This window comes from Eutrema salsugineum, unplaced genomic scaffold (genome assembly GCF_000478725.1).
Source record: "Eutrema salsugineum unplaced genomic scaffold, Eutsalg1_0 scaffold_13, whole genome shotgun sequence".
Taxonomy (NCBI): domain Eukaryota; kingdom Viridiplantae; phylum Streptophyta; class Magnoliopsida; order Brassicales; family Brassicaceae; genus Eutrema; species Eutrema salsugineum.
This window is the reverse complement of record NW_006256885.1, coordinates 8906232-8929867: the sequence shown is the minus strand read 5'-3', so window position 1 is coordinate 8929867 and position 23636 is coordinate 8906232. Positions and strand designations below refer to the sequence as shown.

The window sequence follows — 23636 nt, the reverse complement described above, 5'->3', positions numbered from 1 at the left end:
TGCAGTTTGGGTAAACATTATATCAAAAATTTCACTTCGAATTCGTAATTTCTGGGCACAAAAGTGCGTTGACACAATTCGATTAATAATACAATAACTGAGAAAAAGATTGTGTATAGTTCAACTATGGAGAATACAGAAACCTATTGTTCACTCCTGCTCTGTACAGCTTCAAGTCGAATGAAGACTTTAATTGAATCTCAGTATCTGCAGGCACAAATAGAACATCTCCCATTGAAATCTCATCTGCTGAAGCGTCTGTAGACACTCTTCCTTCACCTAGGAGTACAAGCAGAAGAGAAGGGCCTGGTACAGAGGGAAACACTGTCGAGGCTCCACATGGAAGATCACAGAGATCAACTTCAAACTCCTCGAAAGGAGGGAGGTATCTTGTGATGTATGGTCGAATCCTTGATCCCTTCAGGATTTCAGGAAAGCCCTGAAACTCAGCAATGAGCAGTCACTAACCTGCAAGCATTTCTTATGTCTCGGTGTAGAACCTGAGTTTGGCATTCAGTTAAAATATTTACCAGTTTATATGAGAGCATGGAACAGAGTGTTTGAATATCCAGAGGCTTGGATGTGAGGCCAGCTCGTACTACGTTGTCTGAAGTCGCCATGACCTCGATGCACTCACCAAATAAGTATGCATGAGGCTCGTTTGCACCGAGGTACAAGGCTTCACCAGGATTGAGCTTCACATAATTGAAGAAGAATGCAGAAATGACCCCGATATCATCTGGATATTGCTTCTCTAGCTTCAAAACTAGCCGTTCCTTGTCCGTCAGATGGCGTTCCTGCATTAATCGCGAGGGAAGGTTTCAGGCAGTTGCATTTTACAAGACAATCGGTACGAGGAGAGATCATTAGGGGGGAAAAAATTATTTGAGTAAAGTATACTGACCTGACTCTCCATATGCAGACGGCGTTTTAGCTTGAATACGATTTGCTTTGTTGTATCGGGACCTGCAGACATAAGCAGGGTGAATATTGTTCGGACAGCAGATTTCACTTTCTCCTCATCATGTTCACTGATGCAGAAGACTTGGTTTGCTTCTTCACTCCCAACAAGTTCTTCAATCTCCGGAATAGCACGAATGACACTCTTCAGCTCCTGCAATATTTGTACAAGAAGAAACTTAAATCCTTCAATTCAGAAAAAAAAATAAGCTATGAATCCTTGAGTTTTGGGAACTGAGAGACTTATAGATTCATAGAGCTAAACAAATTGTTGCCGAATTTTTGGTCACATGTACATATTCTGAGATATATCTCCAAAGTAAAAGAGGAAAGTGCTATAAGAATAATGTGTAACACCACGAAGGAACCCAAAGAATTCTTCATCGAATCTAATCTCAAAACATAGGCTCCTACTTGGAGCAGTAGAGGAGGAGGACACTAAAGTCTTTAATCATTACTCATATAAACGGTTCTTATCAGGCCAAACGACATGTGTTTATACTAGTCGAAGTTGGGAGACAAAGTGGGCCATCGCAAAGGTTCATCTTTTATGTAAAAACAAAAACTTTGGCAACGGCAAAGATAGTGATAACTGCTAACACAGCAAACGATACCTGGAGAGGTATAAATCCACACAGAGCCTCGAATTGGGTATAGGCCAAGGCCATCTCTGGTTTGTGATTGTCGTCTTTATAAAGATTTGGATGAGCTTTATGCATTTTCTTTGCCAAATTCTTATCTGGATGTGCTTGAATCGACAAGGGCCTTGCCACCGACAACACCTATCAGATTGTACAATGTTTAAATAAGATTTCTGCAACTCGAACACAAGAAATTGTAGTAGAGACTCAGCTAAATTATCAGAGGAAATGAGCAAAATCATTTCTGCAAATCGTTAAATGCAGAGATTTTGGGGGAAATTCTAACAATGTGGCAATGTATAGATGTCTGTACCTTGAACAGAAACGGGAGATCGCAACCCCATTTCTCCAAAACCCTATTACCGAGAGATTTAGGGTTTTCGGTAATCCACGATCTAAGGGTCATGCCATTGGAGCCATCGGCATCAGCCAAGTAACTAGGACCGGACTCGTGAGTCCCCATCCAAAGCTCGGCGTACGGTCTGGTCGAATCGATCTGGTAATCAGAATTTGCCGCATAAACCCTGTAAACAAGTGAATCCGACCCAATTTTCCCCCAATCGTAATCCTTGACGGAGCATTTCAATCGGCGAAGCCGTCGTCGATCTGCTTCACAACCGCCATTAGCCTTAACGACAGTAGCGATCTCCATTACAGCAAAACTCACGATTACGAATTGAAATCCGTGTCTCGGAGATAGTTAATCTCAAGTATAAGCTAAGCGCCCATGGCAATGGAAGAAGACTCGAGCTTTTTTACTTTTGCGCGTTCCCGATTCGTTGAAAATTTTGTATTTTATAAACAGAGGAAGGTATGATTGTAAAATAAAAAGTATGGGGTTCAAAAGTGGGAATAAAAATTAAACGTGGGGCTGAGATGTTTAACTTAAGAAGGTGGAAAAGTGACAGATGTTAGAAGAAATCACGTGCTTTGCCGACGGATTTAACGTCGTCCGTGGTTTGTGGGCCGTTTGCTAGCTGTCCACGTGGACTCTCACGATGACTCACTCTCACGTCTCTAAATACTTTTGTAGTTGTGTAATAACTACAAATAAAAGAAAGAAGTAAACCGACAAATAACCAAAAGAAAATGTTAAAAACGTTCTCATTTTATACGACACAAATCCAAATTTAGTCTTTATATGAATAAAACAGAAAAATCTAACGTTGAAAAACATAAAAACAGAAAAAATTTGATCAATAATAGAAAAAAATTCTAGGCGATACGTTTGGATATCTTTTTTATTTAATAAAAAGTTTCCTTTATCGTTTTCTAAACCAACAAAACTTCATTGTTATAAACTCAGTGTGTTAAATTGGTGGAAACGTAAAGACATTCAACACCGAAAGATCACACATTTATTATATTAATCTCCATCTGATAACCAAATAACAGAATTGAATTGTTTAAAGCTTTAAACAATTTTTCTTGGTTGCACTGAAACAGTGTTGTACTCGACTAGTTTGGGATTTATAGTTTAAGGCCTTTTACTATTAGCCCATTACAATGTTATGGGTCATATAGGCCTTTTGATTCGTTCTGACGGCGCGTGACTCTTTTCCTCCTCCACGTGCGGGCACGTCATGTTCTGTACTCAAGGACCACTAAGCACTGGCAAATCTTAAAATATCTCTATCACCGGAATCAAATCACCTCCTACTTCTTTTGCCTTTTAGACTCCTCCCTTTCTTTTAATATTTTACAGTTTTCACCCCAATATTGTTTTTTATTACACACACATACCTTTTTTTCTTTTACAACCTCCCACAGAAAATTTTAGACCAATTAAGAAAGCTCCAAAATCCAGTAACAGCCAGAGACTTTGTCAAAAAGTGTTTTAGTACAAAATCTTGAATAATTCATAATTTTCCCTCTTCGTCTATAATTTTAATTTGTAAACCCTGTGATCTGGGTGTATTATCAATGCACAGAAGTAAAAGGTTTGATTTGTAAATATAAACAAAATATTGGGAAGAAATACAGCTGTTTCGATGAAATCAAAGTGGGCCAACGAAGATGTGAGCGAGTGAGAGAGATCGATCAACTTTGTCAATCTCGCTGAGTGGCAATCATTAGTACACCTGACTCGTTCCATTTCAAGTAAAAAAAATCATTCCGGCGAGTCTTCTCGGTGTTTTGTTGCGGCGGCGGATTACATGGCGGTGGATCATTCGTATCTGATGCAGTTTGTCGACGAGACATCGTTTTACAATCGCATTGTTCTGAGTCACCTGTTGCCGTCGAATCTGTGGGATCCATTACCTCATTTTTTCCAGACATGGCTCCGGAATTACCTCGCCGGAACCTTACTCTACTTCATCTCCGGCTTTCTCTGGTGCTTCTACATCTATTACCTTAAACTCAACGTCTACCTTCCCAAAGGTGATTTCAACTTGTTTTTTTTTTTCTCTACAAAAATGTGATGATCTCGATTCATCGACTTTCAATTTGTTTTATGTTTGAAGTTTAGTGATCGCTTCGATGCTGCTATCGTCTGATTGGTTCTCGTCGGTTTTCAATTTTATATGGCTTTGGTTTGGTAGTTCAATTTCTTAGTTATGAAAACAACCTCAATAACTAATTTTTCAGTTTGACTTCTATGAATATATGGATGAGAGTCAAACTCAATTGTATTTACCTTGAAATTGATGGACTACGTGGATCATAGCTTTGTGCTTGCGTTATATATGCTGCTTGATTGTAAAACTCTCCTTTGACCAAAAAAAAGATTACACTACTATAAGTTCTTGGCTACCAGTGACAAGTTTCATATCTTTAAAGTTGAATGTTGTACGTTATACTTCACATTAACTAAATTGGTAGCTGCAGTGATTGTTTAAGTTGGATCTTGACTTCATTCGATATTAGGAATATGTATTTTGCTTCTTCTCTGAGTTTTTTCCCTGGAGAAGGATATAGCAGTGTTTCTATAAGAATTTTTGTAAGTCATTCCTTCTAATCTTCTAGAAAGTCTACTCCTTTGTCTTGGGTTTGAATTTTATTTTTTCTTTGATAAAATTTGTCTTCAGATGCCATTCCTACGAGAAAGGCTATGCTTTTGCAAATATATGTGGCGATGAAGGCTATGCCTTTTTACACTCTTCTTCCAACTGTCTCCGAGAGTATGATTGAAAGTGGTTGGACCAAATGTTACTCTAGAATAGGCGAATTCAGCTGGATCCTCTATTTTGTTTCCATCGCCACATATCTTGTTTTAGTTGAGTTTGGGATTTATTGGATGCACAGAGAGCTTCATGACATTAAGCCTCTATATAAGTATCTCCATGCGACCCATCATATCTACAACAAGCAGAATACCCTTTCTCCGTTTGCTGGTGAGTGTATTCAGTTTCTTATACTTAATTCATGTCAAAGATTGGTAGCATTCAGGTTCTTACCCTTAAAGATTTTGTGAGCGTCTTATTATAACCCAAATCAAATTTGAACTTCGTATTTGCATTTCCCATGTACAAAGTAGCTAGGAAGAGCTAGAATTATATGCCAAAGAGACTTATGCATTAGCCAGAGTTTAGATCTTTGTTTCTCTTCTGGTCTCGTGCTGATTGGGAACCTCGAGAAGTCCCTTTTATCTACTTCCCAAGATCGTATCTTGTGGTACTCCAGAATGTGGCATCGGATATGAACTCTTAACTTCCTTACGCTTTGGTTTTCAGGGCTTGCGTTTCACCCACTAGACGGGATACTTCAGGCTATACCGCATGTGATAGCTCTGTTTATAGTGCCAATCCATTTCACAACCCATTTAGGTCTTTTGTTCATGGAAGCCATATGGACAGCAAACATCCATGACTGCATCCACGGTAACATCTGGCCAGTTATGGGTGCAGGGTACCATACCATACACCACACCACATACAAGCATAATTATGGTCACTATACCATATGGATGGACTGGATGTTTGGCTCTCTTAGGGACCCTCTCTTAGAAGAAGAAGATGACAACAAAGATAGCTCCAAGAAAGCAGACTGAAAAATACCCATTTGGGTTTTGCTTGCTTGTTCAGAGTTTCAACCTTTTTTTTTCCTTTTTTTTCATCTTCATGTGTTTCTCTCAACCTTTCCAATTATGTTGTTTAGAAACACTGACTGCACATTTGCTGTCTAGTTTAATTCAGGTAAATCTTTTATTCTTTGCAAGAGTCGGGTTTTATAAAACGGTAAATCTTGAAACAAAGGTTTTGCGACTTTTCTTCACCACCTAATACGGTGCGGGCCTATCTGTTCTTATACGGTTTAGAATGAGCTAAAATATCATAATGATCGAACGGCTTGCGCTAGACCTAGCATAACTAATGACTTGTTCTTTCTTGTTAAACAATTTACAAGCATGTGACCAGTATCATACGTCATCCTTCTAGGATCAGGAAAGATGGAAAGGATACAATGCAAACCTGTACACTGAAAGCTTCAAAACAGATTTCAAAATCCTCAAAAAGCTATGGAAGTGGTTAAAAGGACCGTCGTTTAGGCCTTTTAGATCTATTTCAAATCATTACTTCAAGTAGGTGTTTTAAGGCTCAACTCGATCGTAAAAACTAGGTCCAGCTTGATCGTCTTATGACTTTCAGTTAAAATCTACTTTGAGTTTCTGTTTGCTTGTCCAATTTTACTGCTCTCAACTATTTGAGAGTTTTTAACTTAGTCTGAACAATAAATTTTACAATCCAAATTTTTACAGCTACAATTATAATTAAATGCTAATCACCATTCAATAGTGAGTAACACAAAATTGTAGCAGCAAGAGATTGTTTCAAATGTCGTTGGTAATGGTATCCAATTTGAATTTTTGCACTCTCAAATCAAAGAAATAACGATGGCTTTAACTTCCCATAATTATTGTTGTACAGTTTAGATGGGGTTTTTAATGAAATCGTTAACCGACAAAATTAAAAAGAATTTCACATAATAAAAACATGAGGCTATAGTTAATGTTGGGAAGAAGATACTTATATAGCACGGAACCTAAACACACATCACAAAGCCCTTCCCATCTGGCGATTTCTACGCACAGACTCTCTGCTCTCTCTCTCTCTTTCTCTCTCACGCATTAGCAGAGTTTGACTTTTCCAAGGCGGATACATGGCGACGGGTTATGGGTATCTTACTCAGTTCGTCGACGAGACAACGTTTTACAACCGAATCGTCCTCAGTTACCTTTTGCCTTCGAATCTGTGGGAGCCTTTACCACATTTCCTCCAGACGTGGCTCCGGAATTACCTCGCCGGAAACCTACTTTACTTCATCTCCGGCTTTCTCTGGTGCTTCTACATTTATTACCTTAAACTCAACGTTTACGTCCCCAAAGGTGATTATCTCAATTTTTTTTTTTCTTCTTCTTTTCAAATTGTTAATTTTCATTTCTAAGGTTGAAGTTGAGTTCTCGATGAAATTTGAGATTATAAATACCTTGAAACTGAATTACTGTGGATCATAGTTCTGTTACTACTTTTTCCTTTCTATTTTAGTTTTTCTTGTTTCTTGTGAGTTTTTTTTTTTCTTTTTCATTTGTCTTATAAGTTTTAAATTTTTTGTGAATATACATTTTGCTTCAGATTCCATTCCTACAAGAAAAGCTATGATTATGCAAATATATGTGGCAATGAAGGCTATGCCTTGGTACACTCTTCTTCCAGCTATCTCTGAGTATATGATCGAGCGTGGTTGGACCAAATGTTACTCTTCACTTGACCAAATCAACTGGTTCCTCTGTTTGATTTACATCGCACTCTATCTTGCTTTGATTGAGTTTGGGGTTTATTGGACTCACAAAGAGCTTCATGAGATCAAATTTCTCTATAAGCATCTCCATGCAACCCACCATATTTACAACAAGCAAAACACACTCTCTCCATTTGCTGGTATATAGTCCAATTCTCAAAAAGTGTATTTTTTTTATTCCTAGCTACTTTTATCGGGGGGTTTTCTTGCATTTTAACTTCAAAATCAAGAATATGGTAACTGTCTATCAAATTCTAATTAGGTCCGTGTCTCTAAACTTGGTTTATGTAACTTAACGTTCTTCGGTTTTTCTCCATCAGGGCTCGCATTTAACCCGTTGGATGGGATACTTCAGGCTGTACCGCACGTGATAGCTTTGTTCATAGTGCCGGTTCATCTCATAACACATTTGAGTCTTTTGTTTTTGGAAGGGATTTGGACAGCGAGCATCCATGATTGCATCCATGGTAACATTTGGCCTATAATGGGTGCAGGATACCATACCATACACCATACCACATACAAGCATAACTATGGTCATTATACTATTTGCATGGATTGGATGTTTGGCTCCCTTAAGGTTCCGTTAGCAGAAGAAGACAAGTGCTTGAAGGGGAAAGTAAAGTGAGAATGTTTTTATTAAAGTGTTTTACGTTTTTCTTCCTGTATGTTGTTCTTCTCGTGTCTCTTAAGTCTTTTCTAATCACTTTTGTTGGAATTTGAAACGTGACTGCGCACAATTTGCTGCAAAGTTTCTGACTTTGCTGTTAATCCTTTAATGCTAAAATGTTGTGGGTATACGGAGGATCAATCTCTTTCAATATAGAGCCTTCTATAATTGCCTGATGATAATATTTCAAACTTGGATCTTTTAGAGTAAAAATCTGAATTTTTTTTTTATTACATTTCCCGTAATTTTGTACTGTGATCACTTTTAGTACATTTCTTTCTAAATAAATTAGCAATCTCATAATTGTTTTAAAGAAAATAGTAAACTAATTTCACTTATGTGGTGGTAGGTGAGTTTGATCAAAATATAACCGTAGCATGTAAGAGGCAAAGTTTGTCTTTTTCAGTTAAGGTAAGAACTCCAAAAACAAGAAAAAACACCAAAAGAGAAAAATATGAAAAAAAAAAAGAGAAATAACAATCAAAAATTCAAATACATAACAAATGAAGAAAATTATACAGATCAAAAATTTACATAATCGCACCCCAGACAAAAGCTTTCTTCATCATCAATGCATCAAAGCGCGTGCTTTTTCTCTCCCTCTCTTTCATCCGCCATGAAAATATATAACACACCTTTTTGTTAACCCACATTTTTTTCATAAGCTTCAAAACAACCCACAAGGCGAATCAAATCAGAGTTAGGTAAATTCCTCCTTTTCGCTTTTTTTTTTACACTCGAAAAATCGAGCAGAGCCTGGTAATTTTCGTTATCTAATTAAAAAAACAAAGGTTCTTCTTTTGCATATCCATGGGGGAATAAAGGTCGATACTTTCACATGGGTCTTTTTGTAGACATACAAAACATTTATATTGCCACACCCACTTGTGTAGATTAGGTTAGGTTGTCCCACAGAAAGTCACTGTGTTAACTCTTCAATTACTGTGATTTGAATTGGGTTTTCATGTAATAATTAAGATGTCCTTTCTTATCTGTTTCTGTCTTCTTCCTCTTTCTTAATTCTTAATCCTTCTCTACTTTTTCGACAGCTAGATTTTCTCTTTATTGTTCCTCTTCACTCTTCAGCTAATTTTGGGACTTTTACGATACGATGCCTTTTCCTCGTTTTCAGATTTTTGGGGTTTTTTTCCAGGTTTGTCCATTCTTGCCAGGAAAGGTTTGAAATTGGTGGGTTTTGCTTTGACACATCAAATTGATGCGTTCCTTCAAAATTAACACGTTTGGTTTCTTCCACTTCCAAATTTTAGGTGAAGTTACTACTTAGCCTTATTTTGAATGTCATTGGAGAGTGTTAGGTTTGCAAGAGTCTCAATTCAACCTTCGAATTGGATAATTTAAAGTCAGTGAACCTTGGTTCCAGATTCGTTTTGGTGATCACAATTGTGTTTTGAGTTCTTTGCAGATAAGTGATATCTTTTGCTGGGTTTCTTATAAGCCTTAGTCTCCAGCTTGAAACATAAAGATGGATTAGGTGTTTAATATAGAAGAAGGCTTATAACCGCATTTGTAATACCAAACCAATCAAAACTTTTGCTGTTCAATAAAATGCATGTCCAATGAAGTCTTCTTCTATAAGCATTAGGAAATCGATATTGCTCGCATGTTTCAATGGAGTAGAAATGCACGTTTTCCCATAATCTTGTTTCTTGAGTATTGGGCGGTGGTATTCTCTGTCTTCCCCTATACTAAATTTATTACCCGCAAGAATTTGTGATTTTAGGCAGTGACAAACCGGGGACCTGAGACTTCAGAAACTGCTGATTATCGGGTCTCACCATCTGACATTCCACTCATAGAACCTAGTAGTAAAGAGGTACCCTTAATTGTATATTGTCTTTTGGCGAGTTTAGTCCATGTTATTGATGATTTGAATTTAGGATAACACTGCTTCGAAACTCCGTTTTTGGTAGAGGGCTCCATATAATGCTACAACTAGATATTCTATTGAGTCCATGTTGCTATTTTCACCCACAAGGGCTACCGATTCTTTGCCTTTCACATACTAGACGTACCTTTCTTGCTTGGATTGTTTGGTTTTTGCATCACTGTGGCCGCTTCGAGACTTCAAGAGAAAAAAGGGATGATTAGTTGATTAATGGCAAATTTCACTTCTCCAAGCAGCACAGGATGAGAGAGGCACAGCTAGGCGCTCACACTGTGAGGTCCCATGGAATGACCCTTGCAAGGACTCACATGCATGATTGGATCATACTCGTGTTACTTGTTATTCTCGAGTGCGTACTACTTATAATCCATCCATTTTATCGCTTTGTCGGAAAAGATATGATGACTGATCTCAGTTACCCTTTAAAGAGCAACACAGTACCGATTTGGACAGTCCCGGTAAGCTTCCAGTAAAGTAAAACTCTAACATTTGCTGGACACATTTTTCACAAATAAAATATAAAAAAAATGTTCTTTTCATCGGGATGGACAGGTCTATGCGATGCTGTTGCCATTGGTAATCTTCATCGTTATCTACTTCCGTAGAAGAGATGTATACGATCTTCATCATGCGGTGCTAGGTCAGGATTCCTGAAAAGAGACTACTGTTTACTTCAAATGTCGTTTTTCATATTAAGTATTAAAGCTGGCCCCTTTTTTGTTTTGTTTCTGATGTGCAGGTCTCTTATACTCTGTTCTGGTAACAGCAGTACTTACCGATGCAATAAAGAACGCAGTTGGTCGACCACGCCCTGACTTCTTCTGGCGTTGTTTCCCCGATGGCAAAGCTGTATGTTTCCATTATTTTTTTTTTACTATTGCGTTTTAGATATTGTTATGCCCCTTGAATTCCGATTTTGCTTCTCAGCTTTACGATAGACTGGGAGATGTTATATGCCATGGTGATAAATACGTCATAAGGGAAGGGCACAAAAGCTTCCCAAGCGGACACACCTCATGTAAGACCCAACCTACTTTTCTTCTTTCATGAGCATCTTATGCCGGAAAAGAAAGTTTGGTCTTTATAGTACAGAACTGTAGGAAGAAGAAGCAAACAAAGTAAAGCTGTGGGTTGGTTTTTGTTTTTGTAGGGTCTTTTGCAGGTCTGGGATTTCTGTCGCTCTACTTATCGGGAAAGATTCAAGCTTTTGACGGTAAAGGCCACGTTGCAAAGCTATGCATTGTGATACTCCCGTTGCTATTCGCAGCCCTTGTCGGCATTTCCCGTGTAGATGACTATTGGCATCACTGGCAAGACGTCTTTGCAGGAGGCTTGCTAGGTTTGTTTTCACTCTCTACTCGAAAAGTTCTAAACTTGTTCCCGTTCAACATCACCATTCAAACTTATACCATCGTCTAAAATCGCAGGTCTCGTGATCTCTACGTTTTGTTATCTTCAATTCTTTCCGCCACCATATCACACCGAAGGTTAAAAAGAAAAAGAATCGACGGATCCATTTATTGAAAAAGATTGTATTTGTTAACTGATGGTCAAATGTTTTTGCAGGTTGGGGACCATATGCTTACTTCCAAGTGTTGGAGGCCGCACGAGCGGTAGCAGCCGAGAATGGAGAAGCGGCGCAGCGACCGCCACAGGGTGGTGAAAACGGTGAAGAGGAAGACGGCGGCTTTATGGGTTTACATTTGGTGGATAATCCGAGTATGAGGAGAGAAGAAGATGTAGAAACTGGCAGAGGCTGAGAGGAAGATACTCTGAAGCTGCTTTGGTTGCTTGCTTCTTTTATGACACACCTTCTCTTCTTCTTTTTTTTAGAAACTTAGACAACTTTAGTAGATTTCTGTCGTTTTCATTAACCGTTTAAGGAATCCGGTATGGGTATTGATTAAGGTTAATTTCTTTAAATTGGTTCAGTTCGGATCAATCCAACCACAAGTTCAGATACCAAAATTTGTTTAGTTAAATACAAAGACATAATCATTTTTGTTCAGTTCTTCGTTATAACTTCTGTTTGCATATTGATTATTGTAAAATAATAATAGAAGATAATCAAGAGAAATCTAGTAGTTAGTGGAATAAAGAAAAGAACGTATAAAACGATTACAGTTCTTGCGTTTTAGTAAAGGTATTGTATCAATGTGCTTATCAAAGGCCCATGGGCCCGTCAATTTTTTTTTTTTTTGACATCTGTAAGGAGTGGCGTAGATGTTAATACAAAGGCCCATGGGCCGGTCAAATAAACAAAGAAAATATCTGTAAGGAGTGGCGTAGATGTAAATACAAAGGTACCTGAGGGATATTCTAGAGAAGGAAAAAAGGTTGCATTTAGTGTCAATGGCTCGATCATCACGCCCAAAGTTTTTGTTCTCCTCTCGTTAAAACCTTCACATTTGTCACAGTACCTTCCTTGTTTTGTTTTTTCTCTCTTTCTCTGGGATTCGTTTTTGTTATTTAAACACTTGCATCATCTTCGATCGATTGAGTTTATCAGAGAAGAAACTAGAGAAAATGGCTATGGCTTCGGATCGGATCGTCGTTTCCCCTTCTTCTTACGTTTATCGTCCTTCTCAAGCTCGGGGATCCAGATCTTCCAGAGTTTCCATGGCTTCTACGATTCGCTCTGATACTACGTGAGTTTTCTCGCTTCATTGTCTAAATCGTGTGCTTTTCTGATCTGGGTTTTTGGATTGAGTGTCGATGATAAATGATAAATCTCTGGATTTGATTGATCCAGTTTACTGTTCAGCAGCTTTTTTTTCTTTTTGCCCAATGCAATCTCATTTCTTATTCTTTTGTAAAAAGCACGCATTTTTTGCTCTCTTTTTAGCACACGTAGCTGTATTTTTGAGGACGTCGAAATCTGAGAAATAATCACATGTATCTGGTTCGTGAAATGATGAATTTGCTTCTTCTTTTTCTTTCTTAAACTCTTCCAATTTACCAGTTTTCTGATTAATCTGTGGGCTTTTTTCTCTTCCAGAGAGAAACGAAATTTCCCTCACGTATTATATGATGCGAAGGGCAATCTTTGTCTCGTTTTCTACAACATCATTTAAAATTTTCTAGTGTCGCATGCATGAATTGTTTTGTGTTCATTTCATGGTTGTTGACCCATAAGACTACTCTGCTAATCAATTTCTTATTCAATTATTTGTTTGCTTGTGTTAGACTTTTTTTTTTTTTTTTTTAACAAATTCACATACAACCAAAATCATTTATTTGTTTTTGTAATTTTCTACAGATGTAAGTTTTCTTATATTCGTGGGAATACTGCGTACATGCGTGTCGATGTTACTATCTACAGTATCTCTATGAATTTTTGGGACTTTTCTTCTGTTCTGTTCAGAAGAATTCTACTTGCTAATTGTGGAAAATCATAATTCATGCATTTCCAATCTCTGTTATTTCTGTTGCATTGAGGATAATAGCTGCTTAGTCTATTTTATTTACCACTCGCTGTAAGTCCTTTTGAATTTTGGTTAATTGCAGGGAAGTTACGAATGGAAAGAAACTGTATATCCCTCCTCGTGAGGTGCATGTCCAAGTGAAGCATTCTATGCCACCACAAAAGTTGGAGATCTTTAAGTCCTTGGAAGGATGGGCTGATGAAACACTCTTGCCTTATTTAAAACCTGTTGAGAAATCGTGGCAGCCGACCGATTTTCTACCAGAAGCTGAGTCAGAAGGATTCTATGACCAAGTCAAGGAGTTAAGGGAAAGGTGTAAGGAACTTCCCGATGACTATTTTGTGGTGCTTGTTGGGGATATGATCACAGAAGAGGCACTTCCAACCTACCAGACAATGTTGAACACCTTGGATGGAGTTAGGGATGAGACAGGAGCAAGTCCTACTCCTTGGGCGATATGGACGAGAGCTTGGACTGCTGAAGAGAACAGGCATGGAGATCTTCTTAACAAGTATCTTTATTTGTCTGGTCGAGTAGACATGAGGCAGATTGAAAAGACAATTCAGTACCTGATTGGTTCTGGAATGGTAAGCTCCTCTGATATTTTTTTTTTTGCTTTAAGATCTTCGATACCCTGATCCTCTGCTAATCGTATTTGAAGTGACTGTTATTATTGGTTAGGTGGAAATACAATCATAAACCATGTACCTCTCTTGTTTGCAAAATACGCTTAGTTTATGTTATCAAGTTCTGAAGATAGAGTTGAAGTAATTCCCCTTAGGTGCCACTTAAAAACAAAATTATTCTGTGTGTAAAGTTTGTATTCCCTATTCCCCATATATATGATTGATTGTCTTATCATCTTAGGATCCGAAAACTGAAAACAACCCTTACTTGGGTTTCATCTACACTTCCTTTCAAGAAAGAGCTACCTTCATTTCCCATGGAAACACTGCCAGACTGGCGAAAGGTCGTGGAGATTTGAAACTTGCGCAGATATGCGGGACCATTGCTGCTGATGAGAAGCGCCATGAGACTGCTTACACCAAGATTGTGGAGAAGCTCTTTGAAATTGACCCTGATGGCACGATCTTGGGATTGGCTGATATGATGAAGAAAAAGATCTCAATGCCTGCTCATTTAATGTATGATGGGCAAGATGATAACCTGTTTGAGCACTTCTCAACCGTTGCCCAGAGGCTCGGCGTTTACACTGCCAAGGACTATGCTGATATTCTGGAGTTTCTTGTTGAACGGTGGAACGTTGAGACTTTGTCAGGCCTTTCTAGTGAAGGACACAGGGCCCAGGTAAATTACCACCATCAAAATTTCTACTTCTTTTAGTTGGTAGTTTTTTGGATTTTTGGTCATGAATACTATATTAGCTGGACTGCTTGGTCTGTTTTGTGTATATGAAGGTGTGACTGGGACCTGAACTTTAATTCTGACTCTTATCATGGCCTTACAGGACTTTGTCTGTGGACTACCTGCGAGAATCCGCAGAATTGAAGAGAGAGCTCAAGGGAGAGCTAAAGAAGCAGCCAAAAACATACCATTCAGCTGGATTTTTGGTCGAGAGATCAGGGCTTAAGTAAACAATTCTGCTGTTTCAAATTATCCAAAGTAAGCCATAAAGTTCTTCACCAACATCTCACCGATGACGGACCAGTTCTAAGACCACGAAAGTTCATTTGAATTTGTTTTGTTTTATACGGAACATTGTAGATAAAGTTATGTGGTTAGGTTATGTTTCATGTTTGAATCAGTCAAAGACCAAAAACAGCTGTTTGAGTGTTCGTCGTAGTGATAATGTCTGGTTACCTAGAACAAGACTTTAAAGTTTGCTTTTCGTTTTTGATTATCTTTTTTTTTGTTGTTGTTGTATCAGTACTAAATAATGTCCTCTCATAAGTAAATAAATGGTCGGTAAAACTCAACCATTTTCTCTCTCGATTGCTTGGCACACTTTCTTTTATTCAATACAAAAGATGTTTTATAGTTTCTTTGCAAAATCAAATTTTGATTAATTCCGGATTATATAATATGAAGAAACCAAGTAACATCATTTAGTGTTTAGTAATAGAGGGCTTTTTCATTTAAGAGAATGGGAGTTTGTGTAAAAACAATGAAACGGAAGTGAAAAGTCTGGATTTTTTATTGTTCTGTCGTGCTTGCTCAAAGTTGCGATTTCTAGAGAATGTGTACAGAATCTGAGCTGCATGATAATACTCTTGTTAACAAAGACATTATAACCATTAAAAACAGATCAAACTAACATTTGATACAAAACTCTCCCTCGATCTAAACGAAATCATTACAATATTTCTCAAACTTGGAACGGCCATGGCGAATCCTTGAGAGTCTCTTCACTCTGTATCTTACCACCAGTTCGCTTCATAGCAACTCCATTTCTGTTACCACCACCATCGACATAAGCATAGTACTTCAAGAAGAAGGCAAGCACAAGAACGATCCACTCAAGGCAGAAGATCAAAACACAGAGCCCACCAGCTAGTTTCAAGATCAAAGACGCTTCTTTTTCACGGACATAGGAGTTAAGACTCTCGAGGAAGTTGGATGTGTTGGTGAAGATGAGAACAGAGACTGATCCTTGGAAAATGGCGGTGAGGACAGTAGCGATCATGTGTGCTGCGTACCACCGGTTCTTACCGTAGGATGCGGCTGCACAGCCGGAGACGGCGGCTGCGATTGTGGTGGCGTGGAGGAGGATGAGGAAGAAACCCCAGAGCGAAGGGATTAGACGGAGAGAGAGTGTGAGTAAGATGCAACTTGCGGATGCACCAAGGAGGAGGTAGTTCGACAAGATAAAGATTTTGTGGGTGTGGTAATGAGATTCTTGAACTGATTCTTGTGGTTGAGGAATTAAACCCATAATGATGATGATGAAATTTTCTGACCACAGATTTATATTTCGATATGGAGAAGAAGAAGTAGAAGAAGAAGATAGCTTGTGAATTGTGATTGTGTGTATTCGATTTAGATTTATGTAGAAAAGTGAGACAGAGAGAGAGACAGAGAGACTCAAACGGTCGGATTTTCCAAATATATGACCGTTTGGTTTCGCAGAATTACAGATCTGAATATCTGCTAGTGTTTTGCTTTTCTTTTTTGATAACAAGACTGGCAGGCCCAATGGGCTATTTTGAGTTCACGTTTGTCCGAGACAAGGATATCTTTATCCTCGGTAATTTGATCGGATCAATTCAATTAAACCAAACAGTTGATATAAAAAAATCGAATAGAATTTTAACTGGTTCAAACATTTTACTTCTTAAATCGACCTGTTTCATATCCAATTTCAGTTTTTTTTTTTTCAAAATAAGCAATGCACTCATAAACAAAAAAAAAAATAATAATAATTGAAAACCAAGCAAAAAGTATGATAAACCTGGAGTTGACCAGTTCAAACTACGATTGTCTATTTGACCGGTTGAGCTTTTTCGATATTATATAATACCGAAACCGAAACTGACCGTTTTAAGACCAGGTCGAAGATGAAACTTAAAGAACGTTTTAGTACATTGAAACAGAGTAAAGTCTAGACGAAACAATGATAACTGCTAGAAAACAAAGTTGTTTCTTCTTTTCTTCTGTTACTCTCATATTAGAAAAAGACGAAAGATTCGATTCAAGACTCTAGAACCAAAGATCATGTTGCCCAAAAAACCAACTGATTCATCTACAGAGCAACATGGCTTTGACGAAGCTCGATGGGTCATCAATCTCCAAAAATCTCTAGATGTTGAGCTCGAAGAACACGATCTCGAAGAAGTCAGAGTCAGCATTTACACTGTTCCTAAAGCATTAATGTGTAGCCATCCAGATTCATACACACCTCACCGAGTTTCGATCGGACCTTATCACTGTCTAAAACCAGAGCTTCACGAAATGGAGAGGTATAAACTAATGATCGCGAGAAAAATTCGAGATCAAACTAAATCTTTCAGGTTTCATGATCTCGTAGAGAAGATAAAATCCATGGAGACCAAGATTCGAGCTAGTTATCATAAGTATATCGGGTTTGACGGCGAGACTCTGATGTGGATTATGGCTGTAGATTCGTCATTCTTGATACAGTTTCTTAAGATTTACAGTTCCAGAAAGGTGGAAGCTTTGATCAATAGAGTTGGACACAACGAGATTCTTAGAGATATAATGATGGTGGAGAACCAAATCCCGCTTTTTGTTTTGAGGAAAACACTCGAGTTTCAGCTTGGATCGACGGATTCAGCTGATGATCTGTTGGTCTCTGTTCTCACGGGATTATGCAGAGATCTCTCACCTCTCGTTATCAAATTCGACGATGATGAAATTTTGAAGTCTCAGCTTCAAGACTATAATCATATTTTGGATTTCTTGTATCAGATGATCGTTCCAAGAATCGAATCAGAAGACGCCGAAGAAGAGGAAGAAAACAGAGCAGACGACAATGGCGAAAACAGAGCAAGTAGGTTTCTGCAAGAGATCAAGATTCAATTCAATAGGGTTTTCGCATCTAGATCTGCGGATTCAATCTTGAGATTTCCATGGAGAATCATATCAAATCTTCCCGGATTCATCGCTCTGAAACTCTCAGCGAATTATCTCTTCACACGACAAGAAAACGAAGCAACAGCAACTAGACAAGAATCATCATCGGCTGCGATTCCCGACATGGAGAAGCCTCCTCTCGTCGAAGAACTCACAATTCCATCAGTCTCTGATCTTTACAAAGCAGGAGTTCGATTCAAAGCAACAATAAATGGTAACATTTCAACGGTAACATTCGATTCAAACTCTGGTCAGTTTTACCTCCCTGTAATAAACCTAGACATCAACACAGAAACTGTTCTTCGAAACCTCGTTGCTTACGAAGCTTCGAACACTTCAGGAGCATTAGTGTTCACTCGTTACACAGAGCTGATAAACGGAATCATCGATTCGGAAGAAGACGTTAGGTTGCTTAGAGAACAAGGCGTTCTTGTGAGCCGTCTCAAGAGTGATCAAGAAGCTGCGGAGATGTGGAATGGTATGAGCAAATCTGTGAGGTTGACCAAAGTTGGGTTCTTGGATAAGACTATTGAGGATGTTAACCGGTATTATACCGGAAGGTGGAAAGTGAAGATTGGGAGATTTGTTGAGGTTTATCTCTATGGTTCTTGGCAGATTTTTGCGTTTTTTGCGGCGGTTTTACTGCTCATGTTGGTTTCATTGCAAGTGCTCTCTTTGGTGTTTAGCTACTTGAGGTTGCTTCGGCTGAGAACCGGTTAGGTGAGATTCCAATTGGCGATGACGCATGTGACTGTGGTTACCATTTGATTCTGGGTTATGTTGAACCATTTATGAATTTTATGGTAGCATGTCTTTCTAGTGTGGTTCAGTTTTGGAAACATTTTGGTTCTATTTGGTAACTTAACTTTACGAAAACATTTTGGTGAAGTGATTATACGTTACGATCATAAAAAATGTCAATCACTTAACTACGACGCAAGATTGCGATACTAATTTAGATTATCTACATTTATAATCTCGATGTATAATTCTTTAACCATGAAAAAAAAATTCTAGTTTTCTTAAACTAGATAAAATTTGATTAAACCGAATTAGAAAAATCTACTTTTTGCAACAAAAGTCCTCCTTTTTTGTATTTCTTCCAATTTATCCCCATAAATACATTTTATCATTTTATGCTTAAAATCGAATTTGAGAGAAAGAGAGAATAGGGTTTTTGGGTTTAGAATCAGAAACTGCTGCTGCAGATAGTCCGGGAAGAAAGTAGAAATGTGGAGATCCATTTTCTGGAGATCGCAAAATGCGTCTCGTAATCTCGCCGTCACTCGAATCTCGAAGAAGAAGAAGACTCCATCGCTACCCTCACTTTCCAGATTCTCAGACGTCAAGTCGTCTGCAAATGCTTCAGCCCGAAACCTGAGGTTCTTCTCCGCGAGTCCTAAGGAGGAAGAGAACCCAGTCTCGTTACCTACGGATGAGATCCCAATATCTTCAGCTGAAGAGCTTACTCTTGAAGGATCGAATGCTTCCGATTTGGGTTCCGAAAGTGGCGATTTTGGTGTAAATGGTACTTCCGCAGTAGCCATTGGAGGTGATGGTGAAGATGGAGATTCAGGTATTGTTTCAATTGAAGCTTCTGACGACGGATCCACTGTAGAAGTCGGGGATTCTCGGGCTGACGAGGTGTACCAATTTGACGACGAGAAGTTAGAATCTTTGCTATCATTGTTACGGAGTGATGAAGAGTCCTTGGAGTTTGGTCTTAAGGCGCTGGATGTCGATTTACACATGGAACTTGTGGTCAAAGTGTTTGAATCCCCAGGGATTTCAGGTAAGAATTTGATTAGGTTTTTGAAGTGGGCAACTAATAAAGAAGAGATTACTGTTACCACATCACTTGTAGAGTCTCTTGTTGTGGCAATATCTGGTGATACACGTAGATTGGATGCTTATGCTTTGTGGGATTTAGTTAAAGAGATTGGTGAGAAGGAAGATAGTAGTGTTTTGACTCTGGAGATACTGAATGGATTGATAGCCTTGTTTGGGAAGCTTGGCAAATCCAAAGCTGCTTTTGATGTGTTTAGTAAAACGGAAGAGTTTGGCTTTACTCCCAATGCAAAAACTTATTATCTGACTTTGGAGGTGCTTTGCAAGCGGTCGTTTATGGAATGGGCATGCTCTGTATGCGAGAAAATGATTAAGAGTGGTGTGTTACCAGAGGGACACCAGATTGGCAACATCATCACTTGGTTTTGTAAAGAAGGGAAATCCGAAGAGGCTTATTCGGTTTACGAATTGGCAAAGGCGCAAGAGAAAATCCCGCCTCCTAACTCTGTTGCTACTCTGATAAGTGCGCTCTGCAAGAATGATGGGACTGTCGTGTTTGCTCAGGAGATGCTGGGAGATTTATCTGGAGAAGCTAGGCGACAGGGGATAAAACCGTTCTCTGATGTTATCCGTAGTTTATGCAGGCTTAAAAATGTAAAAGACGCTAAAGCTTTGCTTTTGGATATGATTTCTAAAGGGCCTGCTCCTGGAAATGCGGTTTTCAATCTGATTGTCCATGCTTGTTCGAGAACCGGAGATCTGGATGAAGCAAAAGAGGTTTTGAAGTTGATGGAGAGTAGAGGCTTGAAACCAGATGTGTACACATACACCGTCATCATTAGCGGTTATGCTAAAGGAGGGCTAATGAATGAAGCTCAAAAATTTCTAGCAGAAGCGAAAAAGAAACATAAGAAGCTTAGTCCTGTGACGTATCACGCACTTATCCGAGGCTATTGCAAGATTGAAGAATATGATCAAGCTCTGATACTTTTGAATGAAATGGATTGTTTTGGCGTGAAGCCTAATGCCGATGAGTATACTAAGCTAATACAATCATTCTGCCTCAAAGCTCTGGATTGGCAAAAAGCAGAGATGCTGTTTGATGAGATGAAGCAGAAAGGCTTGCACTTGAATGCGATTACGCAGGGGCTTATAAGGGCTGTTAAAGAGATGGAATCTGAAGCCAAGGTAACCGAAAATGGTAACTCACTTGCTGCAGCATAGAATCTGATCCCAACCGATATTTGTCATTGTTCTATCTCTTGGTTTGAAACCTCAGAAGATGATACCTTGTTTGTTCTTTTGTTACTGGAATTATCTTTTGTACTCCAGCATTCTCCAATAACTATAAGCCTTCACGGTCATTGTTCGGTTTGCATTTGGTTTTCGGTTCAATTTTTTTTTTTTTTTTTGCTTTTGTTTTGAATAGTGTGTATCAGTTTACCCATGGTCATATTTCGCTTGCATCTAGCTTCTATAGAATAACAACAGTTTTAAGTCAGTTTTGGTGTCGCCTTCAATATTTCAAATGAGAATTGTAGATAAATTATTCATTTCCAATGTAATCTAGTTTAATAATGGTGGTAGAAAAAAACCAATATCGGTTACAATTTCCTCGATGAGGAGGAAGAGGTGGAGGCTACGTTGTGGAGGAAGAGGTGGAGGCTACGTTGTGGCTTCTTCCGAATTCGAAGACCAAATAATAAACCATTAATGATCCAATGCTGTACTTCATCACAAAGATAATACAGAAACAAAAAATTTCAGGAAATTCTAACGACCACTTTGTTCTTCTTGCCTGAAGACAGAACAAGACCTTTGCCGTCAATAATATCTGCTTCCTCAACTCTTTTATTCTCATCATCAACTCTCGCATTGTTCATATAAATCCCACCTTGCTTCAACATTCTCTTTGCAGCAGATTTGCTCTCAAACAAACCCGCAGAAACCGATAGATCCACAACTGAAAAACCAGAGACTCGATCAATAGGCAATGAACAAGAAGGTATATCCTCTGCAATTCTCTCAATCAAGTTCCACTCAAGCTTTGTCTCAGCTCCTGGTCTTAAAGCTTCTGTTGCTTTGATGGCTTCCTTCAAACCTTCTTCACCATGTACAAATCGGGTTACCTCTGCAGCGAGTTTGATTTGAGCGGTATTAGGGACATACCCGGGTTTGCTCATTTGATCTTCCAAGATCTTTATCTCATCCAAACTCAGAAAAGTTAGAGTCTTTAAGAAGCGTATCACATCAACGTCTGGAACTGAGAAGAAGTACTGATAGAATTTATAAGGCGATAACATCGAAGGAGAGAGCCAGATTGCTCCATCTTCTGATTTACCAAATTTTGTTCCATCGTTTTTCAATAGGAGAGGAAACGTTAGCCCGTAAGCCGCTTCTTCGGTTTGAAGAATCTTCCGGATCAAATCAGTTCCAGCTGTTATATTGCCCCATTGATCACTCCCACCTATCTGAACATTGATCCCTTCCTTGTCGAACAAGTGAACAAAATCATAGCCTTGCAGTAACTGATAACTCAATTCGGTGTAGCTGATACCTTGCTCTGATTCTAATCTCTTCTTCACACTCTCCTTTGCCAGCATAGGTCCAACCCTGGCAAACCGACCGACTTTTTTCAGAAAGTCGAGCATTGTCATATCTTTCCACCAGTCATAGTTATTAAAAATCACATAAGAGCTACCACCAGAACCCAGAATCTTGATGATAATTTTTTTAATCCCGGCAATGTTCTTCTCCAATGTATCGGCGTCAAGCTCAGGTCTTTCAAGGCTTTTACCAGATGGGTCACCAACTCGTCCCGTGGCACCACCGATTAAACCAACAACTTGATGTCCACATCTTTGGAACCAAGAAAGCACAATGATACCAAGTAGATTACCCAAGTGTAAACTCTCAGCCGTTGGATCAAACCCGCAGTAGACCTTTAGAGGAGCTACGCTAGGATCAGAACAAGCAGACCTGAGACTCTCGCTGGTGATTGACTCGAGGAGTCCTCTTTCTTCGAGTATATCGACTACATTAGGGCGAGAAACAGTAGATTGAATTGAACACTTAACAGAGGAGAGCAGAGGAGTTGTCGAAGCGGAGAAAAGGTGATGAAATTGGACCCTTCTGAAGAAAGTTGAGGAGGATTTCTCAGGAGAAACGAGTAAAGAAGCCACACGCAAGGGAGATAAGAAGGTTCTGGAACAAATAGGGAAGATGCTCCTTGAAGCAAGCGTCGTTCCTGTTGCATATGCCATACGTTTATATGCTGATTGCTGAAACCTTTCTTGAATAGCCAAGCTGGTAACTAAAACTGAAAACTAAATAGAAACACCATTAGCTGGAAACAACGATAAATTACCGATCTTTATCCTCTAAAACTGTAAACAAACATAGGCGCAAGTCAATGCACAAGTTGGTCTGATATAGAAAAAAAAAACTATTTGCAAAAAGTGAAAAGTCCAGTGATTGGAATAATAACCAATCGATTAAGCCTGCTACAAATCCAAAATTCTCAGGCAGGCAAATTGACAAACACCTTATGGGCATTAACAATACAGTCGTATATTCACCCCAAACACCCGAGAAAGAAAATGTTCAATCTCCAAAACTGGAAACTTCAAAGCAAACTAGAAAGGAATCCCAAAGATTTACACCAAATTATAAAAGGATTCTCCATCCCCCACCCCCATCATTGCATCTGACAGCTTGATTAGAAGAGACCCAGATAAACTACATCGGGATAACCAAAAACATATTCATTCCCAACTTCAGCGAAATTATAATACACCTAAATGGATAAAGTTTCCACCCAAATTTTAAACTTCGAGAAGAAAGAAGCGAAAGAGCTTACTACTGGTTTGTAACTCCAGGAAATGGAATTTGGTTTCCAGTTTCCACCTTTGCTTTGCCACACAGCTTCAGATTATTTGAAACCAAGATAGACCGAG

General features: G+C 38.7%; 9 protein-coding genes across 20 annotated transcripts; 6 read left to right on the top strand and 3 right to left on the bottom strand.

Annotated features, from left to right (window-relative positions):
* Window positions 1-5: 5 nt before the first annotated feature.
* Window positions 6-2365, bottom strand: LOC18023813 (mannose-6-phosphate isomerase 1). Its single transcript, XM_006408341.2, has 5 exons — window positions 1915-2365; window positions 1575-1742; window positions 905-1114; window positions 531-797; window positions 6-439 (listed from the first exon to the last, which is right to left on the bottom strand). Exons 1-5 carry the CDS (start codon window positions 2251-2253, stop codon window positions 125-127), a joined length of 1299 nt encoding a protein of 432 aa, XP_006408404.1. The 5' UTR covers window positions 2254-2365; the 3' UTR covers window positions 6-124.
* Window positions 2366-3611: 1246 nt separating this feature from the next.
* Window positions 3612-5796, top strand: LOC18023812 (delta(7)-sterol-C5(6)-desaturase 1). The gene is made up of 3 exons (XM_006408340.2): window positions 3612-3983; window positions 4631-4936; window positions 5276-5796. The coding sequence occupies exons 1-3, from the start codon at window positions 3758-3760 to the stop codon at window positions 5590-5592; spliced, it is 849 nt and encodes a 282-aa protein (XP_006408403.1). The 5' UTR covers window positions 3612-3757; the 3' UTR covers window positions 5593-5796.
* Window positions 5797-6614: 818 nt separating this feature from the next.
* On the top strand, window positions 6615-8138 carry LOC18023811 (putative Delta(7)-sterol-C5(6)-desaturase 2). 2 transcript variants are annotated; one of them, XM_024159950.1, is made up of 4 exons: window positions 6615-6927; window positions 7175-7480; window positions 7661-7731; window positions 7835-7969. In XM_024159950.1, exons 1-4 carry the CDS (start codon window positions 6702-6704, stop codon window positions 7928-7930), a joined length of 699 nt encoding a protein of 232 aa, XP_024015718.1. In that variant the 5' UTR covers window positions 6615-6701; the 3' UTR covers window positions 7931-7969. The 2 variants fall into 2 exon arrangements, with proteins under 2 accessions (XP_024015718.1, XP_006408402.1); XM_006408339.2 differs by having other exon boundaries at window positions 7661-8138.
* A 459-nt stretch (window positions 8139-8597) lies between these two features.
* On the top strand, window positions 8598-11924 carry LOC18023810 (putative lipid phosphate phosphatase 3, chloroplastic). Of its 8 annotated transcripts, none has more exons than XM_006408338.2 (9): window positions 8918-9163; window positions 9752-9844; window positions 10153-10374; window positions 10469-10556; window positions 10656-10765; window positions 10844-10934; window positions 11067-11255; window positions 11344-11403; window positions 11483-11924. In XM_006408338.2, exons 1-9 carry the CDS (start codon window positions 9122-9124, stop codon window positions 11674-11676), a joined length of 1089 nt encoding a protein of 362 aa, XP_006408401.1. In that variant the 5' UTR covers window positions 8918-9121; the 3' UTR covers window positions 11677-11924. The 8 variants fall into 8 exon arrangements, with proteins under 8 accessions (XP_024015717.1, XP_006408400.1, XP_024015716.1 ...); XM_024159946.1 differs by having other exon boundaries at window positions 9737-9844; XM_024159944.1 differs by having other exon boundaries at window positions 8918-9278.
* A 338-nt stretch (window positions 11925-12262) lies between these two features.
* On the top strand, window positions 12263-15291 carry LOC18023809 (stearoyl-[acyl-carrier-protein] 9-desaturase 5, chloroplastic). Its single transcript, XM_006408336.2, has 4 exons — window positions 12263-12564; window positions 13424-13928; window positions 14209-14649; window positions 14810-15291. The coding sequence occupies exons 1-4, from the start codon at window positions 12443-12445 to the stop codon at window positions 14930-14932; spliced, it is 1191 nt and encodes a 396-aa protein (XP_006408399.1). The 5' UTR covers window positions 12263-12442; the 3' UTR covers window positions 14933-15291.
* Window positions 15292-15493: 202 nt separating this feature from the next.
* LOC18023808 lies at window positions 15494-16315 on the bottom strand. The gene has a single exon (XM_006408335.2). It carries the CDS (start codon window positions 16232-16234, stop codon window positions 15668-15670), a length of 567 nt encoding a protein of 188 aa, XP_006408398.1. The 5' UTR covers window positions 16235-16315; the 3' UTR covers window positions 15494-15667.
* A 698-nt stretch (window positions 16316-17013) lies between these two features.
* On the top strand, window positions 17014-18612 carry LOC18023807 (putative UPF0481 protein At3g02645). Its single transcript, XM_006408334.1, has one exon. The coding sequence runs from the start codon at window positions 17014-17016 to the stop codon at window positions 18610-18612; it is 1599 nt and encodes a 532-aa protein (XP_006408397.1).
* A 457-nt stretch (window positions 18613-19069) lies between these two features.
* LOC18023806 (pentatricopeptide repeat-containing protein At3g02650, mitochondrial) lies at window positions 19070-21156 on the top strand. Its single transcript, XM_006408333.2, has one exon. It carries the CDS (start codon window positions 19123-19125, stop codon window positions 20902-20904), a length of 1782 nt encoding a protein of 593 aa, XP_006408396.1. The 5' UTR covers window positions 19070-19122; the 3' UTR covers window positions 20905-21156.
* Window positions 21157-21367: 211 nt separating this feature from the next.
* LOC18023805 (tyrosine--tRNA ligase, chloroplastic/mitochondrial) lies at window positions 21368-23592 on the bottom strand. Of its 4 annotated transcripts, none has more exons than XM_006408332.2 (2): window positions 23540-23592; window positions 21368-22999 (listed from the first exon to the last, which is right to left on the bottom strand). In XM_006408332.2, exon 2 carries the CDS (start codon window positions 22941-22943, stop codon window positions 21444-21446), a length of 1500 nt encoding a protein of 499 aa, XP_006408395.1. In that variant the 5' UTR covers window positions 22944-22999; window positions 23540-23592; the 3' UTR covers window positions 21368-21443. The 4 variants fall into 4 exon arrangements, with proteins under 4 accessions (XP_006408395.1, XP_006408394.1, XP_024015550.1 ...); XM_006408331.2 differs by having other exon boundaries at window positions 21368-23006; window positions 23540-23584; XM_024159782.1 differs by having other exon boundaries at window positions 23543-23551.
* Window positions 23593-23636: the final 44 nt, after the last annotated feature.

Coding starts and splice junctions, on each gene's coding strand:
- LOC18023811 (XM_006408339.2), top strand. CDS start 6,702: ATGGCGACGGGTTATGGGTATCTTACTCAGTTCGTCGACGAGACAACG. Junction 6,928..7,174: donor CAACGTTTACGTCCCCAAAG/GTGATTATCTCA, acceptor ATTTTGCTTCAG/ATTCCATTCCTACAAGAAAA. Junction 7,481..7,660: donor CACACTCTCTCCATTTGCTG/GTATATAGTCCA, acceptor TTTCTCCATCAG/GGCTCGCATTTAACCCGTTG.
- LOC18023807 (XM_006408334.1), top strand. CDS start 17,014: ATGTTGCCCAAAAAACCAACTGATTCATCTACAGAGCAACATGGCTTT.
- LOC18023812 (XM_006408340.2), top strand. CDS start 3,758: ATGGCGGTGGATCATTCGTATCTGATGCAGTTTGTCGACGAGACATCG. Junction 3,984..4,630: donor CAACGTCTACCTTCCCAAAG/GTGATTTCAACT, acceptor ATTTGTCTTCAG/ATGCCATTCCTACGAGAAAG. Junction 4,937..5,275: donor TACCCTTTCTCCGTTTGCTG/GTGAGTGTATTC, acceptor TTTGGTTTTCAG/GGCTTGCGTTTCACCCACTA.
- LOC18023805 (XM_024159781.1), bottom strand. CDS start 23,365: ATGGAGAATCCTTTTATAATTTGGT. Junction 23,000..23,340: donor GAATCCTTTTATAATTTGGT/GTAAATCTTTGG, acceptor TTTAGTTTTCAG/TTTTAGTTACCAGCTTGGCT.
- LOC18023806 (XM_006408333.2), top strand. CDS start 19,123: ATGTGGAGATCCATTTTCTGGAGATCGCAAAATGCGTCTCGTAATCTC.
- LOC18023808 (XM_006408335.2), bottom strand. CDS start 16,234: ATGGGTTTAATTCCTCAACCACAAGAATCAGTTCAAGAATCTCATTAC.
- LOC18023809 (XM_006408336.2), top strand. CDS start 12,443: ATGGCTATGGCTTCGGATCGGATCGTCGTTTCCCCTTCTTCTTACGTT. Junction 12,565..13,423: donor ACGATTCGCTCTGATACTAC/GTGAGTTTTCTC, acceptor GGTTAATTGCAG/GGAAGTTACGAATGGAAAGA. Junction 14,650..14,809: donor GTGAAGGACACAGGGCCCAG/GTAAATTACCAC, acceptor ATGGCCTTACAG/GACTTTGTCTGTGGACTACC.
- LOC18023813 (XM_006408341.2), bottom strand. CDS start 2,253: ATGGAGATCGCTACTGTCGTTAAGGCTAATGGCGGTTGTGAAGCAGAT. Junction 798..904: donor GTCTGCATATGGAGAGTCAG/GTCAGTATACTT, acceptor CGATTAATGCAG/GAACGCCATCTGACGGACAA. Junction 440..530: donor CCATGCTCTCATATAAACTG/GTAAATATTTTA, acceptor GCTGAGTTTCAG/GGCTTTCCTGAAATCCTGAA.
- LOC18023810 (XM_006408338.2), top strand. CDS start 9,122: ATGCCTTTTCCTCGTTTTCAGATTTTTGGGGTTTTTTTCCAG. Junction 10,766..10,843: donor GTTTCCCCGATGGCAAAGCT/GTATGTTTCCAT, acceptor TTTGCTTCTCAG/CTTTACGATAGACTGGGAGA. Junction 10,935..11,066: donor CCCAAGCGGACACACCTCAT/GTAAGACCCAAC, acceptor TTGTTTTTGTAG/GGTCTTTTGCAGGTCTGGGA.